Source organism: Camelina sativa, chromosome 1, assembly GCF_030686135.1.
Source record: "Camelina sativa cultivar CO46 ecotype springtype chromosome 1, ASM3068613v1".
NCBI lineage: Eukaryota > Viridiplantae > Streptophyta > Magnoliopsida > Brassicales > Brassicaceae > Camelina > Camelina sativa.
Genome location: NC_141880.1, coordinates 8,965,956 through 8,977,695, shown reverse-complemented (window position 1 = coordinate 8,977,695; position 11,740 = coordinate 8,965,956). Strand labels below are relative to the sequence as shown.

General features: G+C 33.2%; 3 protein-coding genes across 3 annotated transcripts; 1 reads left to right on the top strand and 2 right to left on the bottom strand.

Annotated features, from left to right (window-relative positions):
• Positions 1-101: 101 nt before the first annotated feature.
• Positions 102-1,074, top strand: LOC104785564 (early nodulin-like protein 9). Its single transcript, XM_010510808.2, has 2 exons — positions 102-402; positions 494-1,074. Exons 1-2 carry the CDS (start codon positions 216-218, stop codon positions 919-921), a joined length of 615 nt encoding a protein of 204 aa, XP_010509110.1. The 5' UTR covers positions 102-215; the 3' UTR covers positions 922-1,074.
• A 40-nt stretch (positions 1,075-1,114) lies between these two features.
• LOC104785555 (protein disulfide-isomerase 5-3) lies at positions 1,115-5,674 on the bottom strand. The gene is made up of 15 exons (XM_010510798.3): positions 5,260-5,674; positions 5,034-5,124; positions 4,829-4,923; positions 4,624-4,681; positions 3,917-4,101; positions 3,772-3,829; positions 3,338-3,378; positions 3,174-3,248; positions 2,864-2,920; positions 2,507-2,573; positions 2,202-2,345; positions 1,888-2,109; positions 1,626-1,787; positions 1,451-1,528; positions 1,115-1,366 (listed from the first exon to the last, which is right to left on the bottom strand). Exons 1-15 carry the CDS (start codon positions 5,298-5,300, stop codon positions 1,289-1,291), a joined length of 1,452 nt encoding a protein of 483 aa, XP_010509100.1. The 5' UTR covers positions 5,301-5,674; the 3' UTR covers positions 1,115-1,288.
• Positions 5,675-6,154: 480 nt separating this feature from the next.
• Positions 6,155-6,936, bottom strand: LOC104785547 (vascular-related unknown protein 3-like). The gene is made up of 3 exons (XM_010510785.2): positions 6,623-6,936; positions 6,398-6,463; positions 6,155-6,309 (listed from the first exon to the last, which is right to left on the bottom strand). Exons 1-3 carry the CDS (start codon positions 6,839-6,841, stop codon positions 6,199-6,201), a joined length of 396 nt encoding a protein of 131 aa, XP_010509087.1. The 5' UTR covers positions 6,842-6,936; the 3' UTR covers positions 6,155-6,198.
• Between the last annotated feature and the right edge of the window lie 4,804 nt (positions 6,937-11,740).

The following is an 11,740-nucleotide window of genomic DNA, read 5'->3' as shown; positions in this document are numbered from 1 at the left end:
CTTCTTGGCATTTATGCTTTGCTTAAAATTTGAAAAAGACAACAAAAAGCTTCTCTGCAACATTTCCTCAAAAGTTTCACCTTTATATAATAAACCCATTTGCCTTTCATCATCTCATATCAAACATTATACCACACTAGATATAACCTACATCTTCTTAAAATCTCTGGTTTTCTTTACACGTTGGTTTTTCTTCTCTTCTTTTTAGCTTACGAATGGCCCTAAACCTAAAGAACATGACGTATCGTGGGTTCTGTCTCGTGTGTTTGCTAATGATCGTTAACATAGCCTACGCTAGAGAGTTCACAGTCGGTGGAGGGAAGGGTTGGACCGTACCTTCTGGTTCTCAAGTGTATGGTCAATGGGCAGAACAGAGCAGATTCCAAATCGGTGACTCTCTGTGTAAGTTTTCAAACTGTACTAATACTATTCCATTCGATAACAGCATCCACAGTTTCTCTCACATATGGCACAAAATTTTTTACAATTGCAGTGTTCGTCTACCAACCAAACCAAGATTCAGTGCTCCAAGTCACAAGAGACGCTTACGACAGCTGCAACACGGACTCACCGACCGCTAAATTCGCTGATGGCAAAACTTCATTCACGCTAAACCATTCTGGGCCATACTATTTCATCAGTGGAAACAAAGACAACTGCAAGAAAAACGAGAAGCTCGTGGTCATCGTCATGGCTGATAGAAGCGGTAACAACAACACCACATCATCATCACTACCCTCTCCAGCCCCGGCTCCCTCAGGAGATTCTGCTCCTTCTCCCCCTGTCTCGGGAACCGTTGAGATGAGCCCAGCACCTATGCCTACTACGTCTCAAGAAACTCCAAACAATGCAGCTACTTCTTCTTCCTTTGCCGCTGCTTTTCTTGGGGCTGCTCTAGCTTCCACTCTATTCCTACAATAAGAAGTTTCTCTTTTGTCTTCCCTTTTTATTATGTTCGGAGTCTTTCCCCTTACCCTCTTCATCCAAGTTCGTGTCAATTGGTGTTTGTTGTTTGATTTTTACCCATTTGTTTCTCTTGTAAATGAATAAAAGTTCTACTTGTGTTTGTTTTTACTGCTATGTCATCTTAATACAAAAAAAATGGAAGGAGAAAAAAAACAAGGCGGGTATTAAATTACCTAGAACTATAATGAAATTAAGATAGTGTCAAACAAAAATTCTCTGTTTTCTAAGTTTTTCTCTGTAGAACAGCTATATGAAGTAAACAGTCTGAGGTTCTTCTATGATTTTATAGATTAATGAAAATTTCTAACCTCCAGTCCCCCAATCAAATGTTTTTCCCGAGTTCGACCTTTTTTATTAGTCTTAATGTATTGTGGAAAATCGAATCTAGTATTCCCGCAACCTGAAAAAAAAATCCACAGGCAAAATTCGAAATTGGAATCCATGAGAGTATGAAGAAACAAGGTAGACCGAGAAAATTACTAACCGTGAAAACACCACCAATAATGGCACACAGATTTGTGATGAAGTGCGAAAAGGACTTCGGGTCTTCGGTTATCAAGATCTGCAAAAACAGAGCATCCAAGGAGTAATTATAAAGAGGCAAGTGCATTGAGACATTTGCAAGAGATATTTTCTCTTGATGTAAATGAGAACTGAACCTGCATGGGAGAGAGCTCAAAGTGAAACTTGGCCACAGGTAAGTAGTAAGTCTGAGCCACGCTGCTGTGAGCGGTGTATTCATATTCCTCTATTATTGAATGTTCTTGACCGGATCTTCTTGTAGTGACCTCTGTTTTGACTATTTGAAGGTAGTGTTCGATCTGTATACAGCGTTGAGAAAATAGTTTGATAAGGGCCAGTAAAAGAAAATTTGACGAAGGTTCAAGACACCAAATTCATATGATGGGTTTTGCGACTTACAGTAACATTGGCACCAAACTCATGTTGATTTATAAATGCCTTTCCATCCAGCCTGTCATGGCTTTGGCCAAGATATGGCAACAACCGCTTCATATCAGTCAGCAACCTCGGAGAAATCATCCTCCCAAATGAAAGGTGGGAAACAACATGCGACATATTCATTTGAGAAGAATCGAATGAATGAGCTCCTGAATGAGCTGAGATAACGAGGTTTCCTGGAACCTAAGACATACCAAAGACAAAATTCCAGTACAGAAAGCTAACAAAAATATCAAACATGCCATTAAGTTTTCACTTATTTCAGTCTGAGTTACCTTCTTTACACGTACATAACCTTCAACTCTACAACCTCCTGTAACTGGTGCCTTTTTAAGATTTTTTAAGGTATCATTGGATATACCTTCCAAAGCTACCTTGTGAGTCTCCGGGTGGATGGGTGCGACCAGTCCATCCACCATCTAAAAGAAAGAAAATTCTTGTAAAACTTTTAGAACATGCTTACTATAGACAACTACACAATTTTATATAACTAGACAAAGTGACAAATACACACAGACACATAGATTTGAATATTGACTCATTTATTCCTGATACTGGAAAGAAATGTTCATTTCTCTACCTTCACTATACTCTCTGTGTCCCGGTCTCCATAGTAAGATTCATGTTCGTGGTGACCGTGGTCCTCCCTGAAAACAACAAAGCAGGAACATTTTCATAAGAACATATACACTAACAGATATGTGGTTCATAAACCTAAAGATAGTTTAAGAGGAAAAGACGAAAAGAAAAGCATTTTAAGTTCTGAACTAATTTACGTGATGATTGCACATGTGTCAACATTTGACTGTACTCGGAACACAATAAGGAGACATATACTCGAATTTTTCGACACATTGATACATAGGGTTAAGAGAAGACATGAAGAATTATAACTAAGCTACTGGCAGTTTAAACATCATATCAGATGATTTCTCACCTAAGGTCACTGCCTTTGCGGAAAATACGAATAGATGGATAGCCTTGTATGTGATTCCTGAAATTAGAATCCAAAATTAATGTGAAGTCAAACGAGAAATTAATTAAAATGACAGTCACTGCTCCCCAAGCATCCTTAAACAGCAGGCATAAAAAAGGTGAGCGAAGACAAATACTGCTCTTCTTGGAAACAACTCATAAATCAAGTAAGAAACGAGCTAGCTTTCCTGAGCAAGTTCAGAACAAGTCCTCAAGTTTCATATCAGCCAAAACAACAAGTAAATTATAAAAAAACATCAACTTTATAGTACCTCTTACATAGCGCAGGTTCTTCCGTGCAATCAACGTTTGCTAGAAGAACACGGCCATCAGTTTCAGGATCATATCTGCAGCAGAATAAACATGAAGCTATTCAGAAAGTTATCAGCTATTGAGATTTAAGAATTCGACAAATGCCGAAGAGTCTATCACGTACTTTTGTTTGATTATATTAGCTGCTTTCTCCCATGAAGGTTTCTGCAGCGCATAAGACAAAATACAAAAGAAACTCATCAAGATTTAACATGACCAACTTTTTCAATGTCCAACAGGTAGCAGAAATACATAACGCCCATAAAAGATACAAGATTTTTGGACCAACAAAAGGAGTTTTTCATGTAGAATTCCTAACACAAAATAACAACAGATTGTCAATGGATTTACACATACCGCGATTAAATATATTAACAAATACCAGTCAATAACGAATTAAGGCAGATTATTTCTCACTCATCAAGCAGGTAAAACAAGTTATGATGAGTACATCCAGAACTGGACCATTAGTTATTTCATACCAGAAGAAAAAGACCATGAAAAATTCAGAAAATTGGAAAGTTTATAAGAAGGATAAGAAATTACAAAGAGAATTACCAGGCGATTACTCCAGTAGCACCATGGTGCATTAAATTTAACCACCAATATTGGAAAGCTGCATAAGAATTCAATTTTATGTTAATCAATACCCTCAGACAGGACACTTAATTCATGCAAAATAGAAAAGAAGCTGCCTACTCACTGATGTGTAAATGATTCAAAACTACCACTGGTTAATGGTATAGCACCATCAGGGAACTCTTCCTTAGTTTCTTCTCCATGGTTGATGTGATGTAATGTAAGGCCGGAGTGGAACTCTGCGCCAGTGGACCTTAAATGCGGATCAATTGGAAACTTGCGAATTGTCTTTGTTATATTCAACCTATTCTGAAATATCGAACACCATAAGTAGATAAAGATTAAGGATGTACTAACTCTAAACAATATGCAAGGTATATATATATATATATATATATGTCAAAGCTCGATAAAAGGCAGTTAGTCCTGCTTTTGGTATAATACATAAGAAGTTCTGCACAACTGAAAAAGGGACTCAGGGATTAGGCGATAAGGTTGAAGTTTCAACTACATGATAAAACCTTTGCAGATAATTTTCTTCTTGTTTCTTTGCAGTAAGACAGTATTATTAAGTCTTCCCTAACTTTGATGAAGATAATTACTAATCGAATGGAATCAATAAACATTGGATTAAACTCATACCAACATTGTACAAACCAGCTCAAAAATGCTAATATAGGTAGCATATCATATAACTAAAGATACATTCTCAAAAACTGAAGAAAGTGTCAAGATTTAAGCTTTTCCTTTATCACGAAACGCATTCTCAATCAGTGGGAATGAGAGATCATCGGAATAGAAAGAGTAAGAGTTGTGAGGTAGAAGACTTACAGTTCCCAACACGTCACTCACATCAACGGATGCAAATTCACACGAAAGAGCAGGGAAACTACAAAAAAAAAAAGGGTAGGGGAAACAAAAACAAAGAGTCAGCTTATAAAGAAAAAAAACCAATCACCATTTCCCCCTTTTTATATGATGAAGAATCGAGCATCAGACTATGTAATTTGGCGCAAAAGAAAAAAGTCCTACAAACCTGATGTTGAAATCAATGCGTAAGAAGTCCCCATCAGTGCTCTTATCAACTATAACAGATGTCGTAGTGTTGACTTCCAAATAACTACTCAGCTCCTGAAAAACCCATAAAAAAAAAAAAATGATATTTTTTTGTATTTTGTCAGACTATATACAAAGAAAGGATCCAAGAGACAATTGGGAAAATAAAGAAGAGAAATTTTAACCATTCCAAACAAAAACACCATGAAGAGAGCAGCAACAATGGATAACCCAGCTCCTGATAGAGATGCCTCTGTCAAATCTCTTGGAATTTTCCTGAACAGACAAAATCAGATCATCCATCATTAATGGTAGCGAAATTCAGAAAGATAAAAAGAAAATATAGAAACATAGCTTTGCATCAGAGCCGTTATCGGAAAAATGAATGTGAAAAGGGAGAGGATCTCGGACCTGTAGAAATCAACGGATTTGAGTTTGGTTGAGGAAACCATGTCTGTCCCCACGATGAAGAATAAAACAGGAGCAATCGTGAAGAAGAAGACTGATACAGAGAGAGAGAGCAGATCTAGTGAGCAGAAGAAGAAGAAGAAGAAGAAGAAGAAGAGCTCTCTCTCTTTCTTCTCTCTGTAAAGAAGATGAATGATGCGGTCGTGATTTCGTGATTCCTCGTTTTAGGAAACCATTTGCGTTTCAAATCTGCACCCTTTTAATTACTACTACTAATCAATTTTTTTATTTTGATATAATGGTATCTTGAGATTTTTTTTTTAATTAAATCATAATCTTAATAAAATGGTATTTTTAATTAGCTACGATTAAATTAATTATTTATTTACACTAAAACTGAACCAAAGAATGTTTTAGCACAAAGTTATTTGTTGCATATATCCAATATAGGTGACCCACCACCACCAGGAGTGTGACACAGATACATCATACATCTACTAGGCTAAAGGTTGTTGGCAATATAATTTTGGATGGTTTTTTTTTCTAAATCGGGAGATAATTCAATCATTGGATTACAAGACGTTCCAAATATATATTTACAGATAAGTAATGTGATTGTGTGTATACCGTACCAAAAATCCATAAACATTGTGACACTCATGGAGACATGTTAACTCTTTATTGCACATGTTTCAGAAAATGATTTACAAGTCTTCATTACTGTCAATTGAATCTACCTCGCACTTTTTTGCCTTGGTGCATTTTATACATACAATTACAAATAATAATACATATAATCCACTCTTCATTTTCACTACATTTACTTAGTCGTCCATTCAATATATAGATTTAATTTATAGAAAAGAATCAGAAAAGATAAATAATCACAAAAAAAAAAAAGAGAAAAGATATGATATTCAAAAACACAATCGAAGTTTTTTGTCAACCAATATAGTTAGACAACATCGACAAAGGGACTAAACAAAGTCCTCTCTTCTTCAATTCTGCGCAATATTCTTCATATATTATCCCATTTTTACTCAGTCCTTTCTCCTACAAAAACCCGTAAGAATGTTGTTAGAACAATTTAATTTTTTGAAAATATATATTACTATGTGAAGGTCGTTTGAAAGTTTCTTACCTCAGTTTTAGTAATGTTCATCACGGTTTTTACTTTTATCGTATTGTCTTCCATTTCACTGTAACCCTGAAGAAACAAGCACATCAAAGAGATTAATTAGATAAAACCATATGAAATATCATACATACATATAGCTATGCATAAGTGTAATGTGTGTATTAAACTATTAATGTATGTACTACGAACATATATTAATTAAGATTGTCATCTTCGTGGACGACTAACCTTGGTTCTGTTAGAAGGAGATGAAGCCGTGTCTTCTTCGACAGATCCCATAGGAGACGCAGCATCTGACATCATCGAAGAATCATCGTTATGGCCTAATCCATCTTGGGTTTCAATGTACATTGTCCAACTACTCTCTTCTAGACCCTCTTGTATTGTTCTCTGTTGATTAGAGAATACTGTTCGCCTCACGCAGTTGCTTAGTGCTGAGTTTTCCATTGAGATCACTTTGCTAGATAAGAGGCCGATGAATAGTAGTTTGATATTGTAGAAAGAAAGATGTGAGAAGCTAAAAACGCTATCTAGACTTTTATTTGCCTAATTGATTCTCTCAAATGTGCCCTCTATATAGTAATTAATAAAGGAGGGAGGCAGAGGTCAAGAATGTTGTAGGTTTGGCACGATTCTGTCCCTTTGTTCTTATTATTTGTTTAACTATTCACATCCCCACATATAATACTATTATTCGTGGGTTTAGTATTCTATATGGCAGTTGAACAGATTGATATCTTTATGTGCAAGAACAAAAGAAAGATACATGAGGGGAGTGGATCACCTTCTTGTTGGGTAGTGGAGAATAAAATGTACACAACAACCTTTTTTATAACAGTACACATCAACTTGAGTTTGCTAAATTTTTAATCCTATTAGTTACTCACAATGATATAAGATAAAAAAAATATATAAAGAATTGTTAATGGATGAACCGAAACGTATTTTAATAGTTTTCAATAAAACGTGTTATTTCCTATAACTCATTTGAACGAGATACATATACTAATTTCATTCTAGCTTATATTTTCCGTATGCTATATGCATAATAAATTTATCTTGATATACCGGAAACAATACTATTGAATTTGCCTTGCGAGTTTGGGTGTATCATTTATATAAGTATACAGAAATGTAAAAAAGTACAACAATTTATTGATATAGGGAAACTTCTTGCAAACAAATTGAAAATATAGTTTAGTCAATGATGTGGAGACATGTAATTCGTGGGGAACTGGTACTAAGTGTCAAACGATAATATATATGGTTTATAACGTGACAAGCAGATGATAGTCTTGATCTATTTGGAAAAAAAAAACTCAAAACAAAAAAAACCAGAAAACGTGATGAAGGCAACATTACACATTACGCTAAAAACGAAATGATAAATGCATATATATATTTCTAAATGTAGTCGGTCCACGTTCTCGAACCTTTATAGTCCGGCATGACAATTGTTTTATAATTGTTTAGCTGACGACAAATCAAGTACATTATATTGCACTTTTAGTGGTGAGGTACGAATTCATTGTGTAAATTTGTAAAGTTAGTACCGAATCTTTGATAGATATTACAGTAATTGCATCTTTGTTCTGCAATCTATGACGCATGGAGCTACGTTAGCTTACGTTTTGACATAACATAGTTTGGACTTTGTCACAGTGAAACTGTATGACAATAACGAAGAAGGTGATGATGACCAATGCTGGCTGATATATGTGACAGTCTAGCTAGGATTTTGCAAATCATAAGATAATAATGACGTGCATGATGCATAACCAACATTTAAATCAGAAACAAAACGGATGGTAGATTACACTACATTTGTTTGTGCATGCTGTGAGAAATTAATTATTTCAGATATATAAAAATATATATTTTTGAACCAGAAGTATAATGATTTCCATGAAGAATACAAAAACATTACCTATTACTTTGAACCAAAATCTAAACTAGTTTATGAAATCTAAATATATATATTTTCATTAAAGCTATTTTTTTAATTGGTAATTAATCATTAGGATTATGTTACGTATTATCAAGAATCATGATGTTTTATGTTAACATTAAACCAAAAAAAAAAAGAATCATGATGAACATGATGCTATATAGTATAACCATCGACGACATTGAATTGACAATCTTTGTTGTCAAACAGATTACATTTTTTAAAATGGGTCAAACAACTTAAAATTAATAATTTCGATTTTGTGACCCTTGTGTGCTCGCCCAATATCTTTTCTTCTAGAACTTGGTTTTTTCGTTGTCAAATTAATTGTTCTACAAGATATGTAGAAATATATAAATATGTACATCAAATTAAGTAAACCAGGAGACATGATTTGGGATACAATGAGTTCTCACCCGACAAACGAAAGTTTTCTCTATAGCGAGCAGCCAAAAAAAAGAAAAAACTAAATTTACATATGGGATAATCTCACTTGAGAATAGACAAAAGACAAGAAGAGCATGTGGGCAAAAGACCAAAGCTGTGAGCTTCAAAAAATACAGTCTCATCCAACAAGTTCCTCAGCTCATACAATATTTTATTTTTGTTCAAAGTATTTTTTTTGGTTCAAAGTTCCTCATGCAATATTTTAAGAAGGAAATTGGATATTATAGTTTATACTTATAGCATAGTGTTTTCACTTGTGGGCTCCTATGAAGGACAAGTGCTTCTTTTTTCTAGCGGATTTATATATGTGTATGAAATAAAGGCAAGAACACCATTTTACAATTTCTATTGAACAAACCATCCAGACCAGCTCCAACTAGATCTTGCGGCGAAGTGCAAAAAGCATACATTAAGGTTTCGACGTGTTTCGTCAATCTTGTTGGCTTCTGTTCGCACCACACAACAATAAAGCCTTATTTATTATAGTTGGTATAAACCACTTAAAATATATATACTATGAAACATCAAATCATTTCTTTTACTTCATATACGCCCAAAATTAAGTAATAAAAAGAAATAAACTAGGAGTGGAATTTTGTTTAACATCTGACCACCTGGAAGATTCGATCGTAGTAGGAGAAAAATCATATACCTGCGTTGGCGTGTTGCCGATATTGAAACAACATATGCTATATGCTTTTCGAATCTTCACCCTATCATGTTGACATGTACGTAGAATCGAGAAAGACATTTCTCATAGCTTAAGCTAACCGTATAAAATATATTCTCCGCAACAAGTGTGATCAGTTAATCCAAGGTGATTATGTTGTGTATTTGATGAACAATATAAAATAAAATAATTTTCACTGACCACTCAAAGTCAACATTTTCTCTCACAAGAAGGCAAACTCAAAAAAGCTTTCCAGATTTTAGCCACCTAGTAAAAATAAGACAATTATACCCTGTAGCAATTAGACTTTAGTTTCGTTACCCAACTGATGTACTGAAATCTAGTTTGATTAAAATAATTAATTATATGGGAACAAACCAACTGTTGCAATGTTTCAATTTATAAAAAAATATATATATTTATGAGATAAGAAAAAAAAAAAGAACAAGAGTAAATGGATGTTCAAAAAACTGTCTTCTTCACCAACAAAAATTCTGGAAATTAGTGAGAAATCTTTGTGTATTTTATTTTCTCAAACCATCTAATAGGAAAGCTAATAATTGATTGTTCAAGAGATAATTAGTAGCAACAAACGACTAAATTCCAGGAAAAATTGGGTGAAGAGTAATCCAAAGAAAACTAGAAGAGGAGAGGTGGCATCCCAAAATCTCGTTTTTGAATTTAAATATGCTAATATATGCTAGATTTACAAGATTTATGTCTAAAAAATATTAAAATAAAGAAACCATAGAATTATGAAAAAACTGTGAATTACTGCTCCAAAACTAGGGTTGCAAAAGAGGATACTCAGGTTGAAGATGATTGCAAATTTACAATTTTGCCCTTCATAGAATTTATTCCGTGAACGTGTATGCAGTTTACGGTGTATATAATATTAATTATGTGAAAATGTATATATGTACGTTAGATTATCTACTATTGTGAAGTTTGTATACGTAATATTTAATGTGTACACATGAACAAACAAATATAGATTATTTTAATGTTTACGTACACATGAACAAACAAATTATTACTTTGTACGTACATGGTAATGATAATACTAATATCTTAACATTTTTAATAACATGATTCAAAAGAAACTAAAGAAAAAAATATATAATGAAATAGATCTTAAAAGTTAGAAAAATAGTTATAATTAAAAGTAGTTATAATTATGTGTGTTTTACTCTAGCGAGAACACTTTAGCGAGAATAATTTCAGTCGGTGGTGTCCGGCAAATAGAGAATATAATGTAACTTCACTCCAAATCGATTTGTTTTGTGTACCAAAAATATATTCCTTTGTAGTGTACGTAAAGAGACATTGTACATTAGATATGTTTTTTTTTGGATTTGACATAGTTTGGCACAACATATAGATTGTAGTCTAGGTTGAATTTGTGTAAATCCAAGGCTTTTTTCTTAGTTTGATTTTTGTCTGTGTACCAAACATTTATTATGTTGTTGTGTACGTATGTTAGTTGTGTACATTACAAACTTAATTGGTGGGTCTCATATAGTTAGTTGTGTACGTATATGAGTTGTATATATGTATACCATTAGATGGTTGAATGTCACCATTCTCCAAATTCATCGATGCTTTTTCCTCGTGGTATTGGGCATTTGAGCTAATTTCTCTTTCCTAGCTTTATTTTATGCCCTTGTCATTCTACTTTTTGAATTGGATTAGTTATTATGTTGCAAGTTTAATTTGTCAAACTACATGTTTTAGTATGAAACGTTAAAATAAATTTTAGTAGGACTTCGTAAACTGAAATTGCAAACTATAAACCATATATGTGAATGATTATACTAATAAACAAGTTCTGAGTCAAAAATTTTTTAATTAAAATTTGTAAGTAAATTGCCATAATATATCTATACTATCTAATATCTTATGTTTAAAATATGTATATTATATAATTTTGTATATCATATCATTAACTACTAACTAGTAACCGAAAGTATAGATTTAAACTGTTTCCAAATCTCCATATATAGATGAACTAATTGTTTTTCTTTTTGGCAAATTATTATTGTGTACGTACACAATAAAATTTGTATTACTATGTATACCTACATATAGTAATACAAATTTTATTGTGTACGTACATATAGTAATACAAATTATAATTGTGCACGTACACATAATAATACAAATTATTAGTATGTACGTACATGATAATTTTAATATCTAAAATTGTCTTTAACATCACAATTCATAATAAAAATGAGTAATAATTTAAAATTTAAAATTTAAAATAAATATATCAAAATGG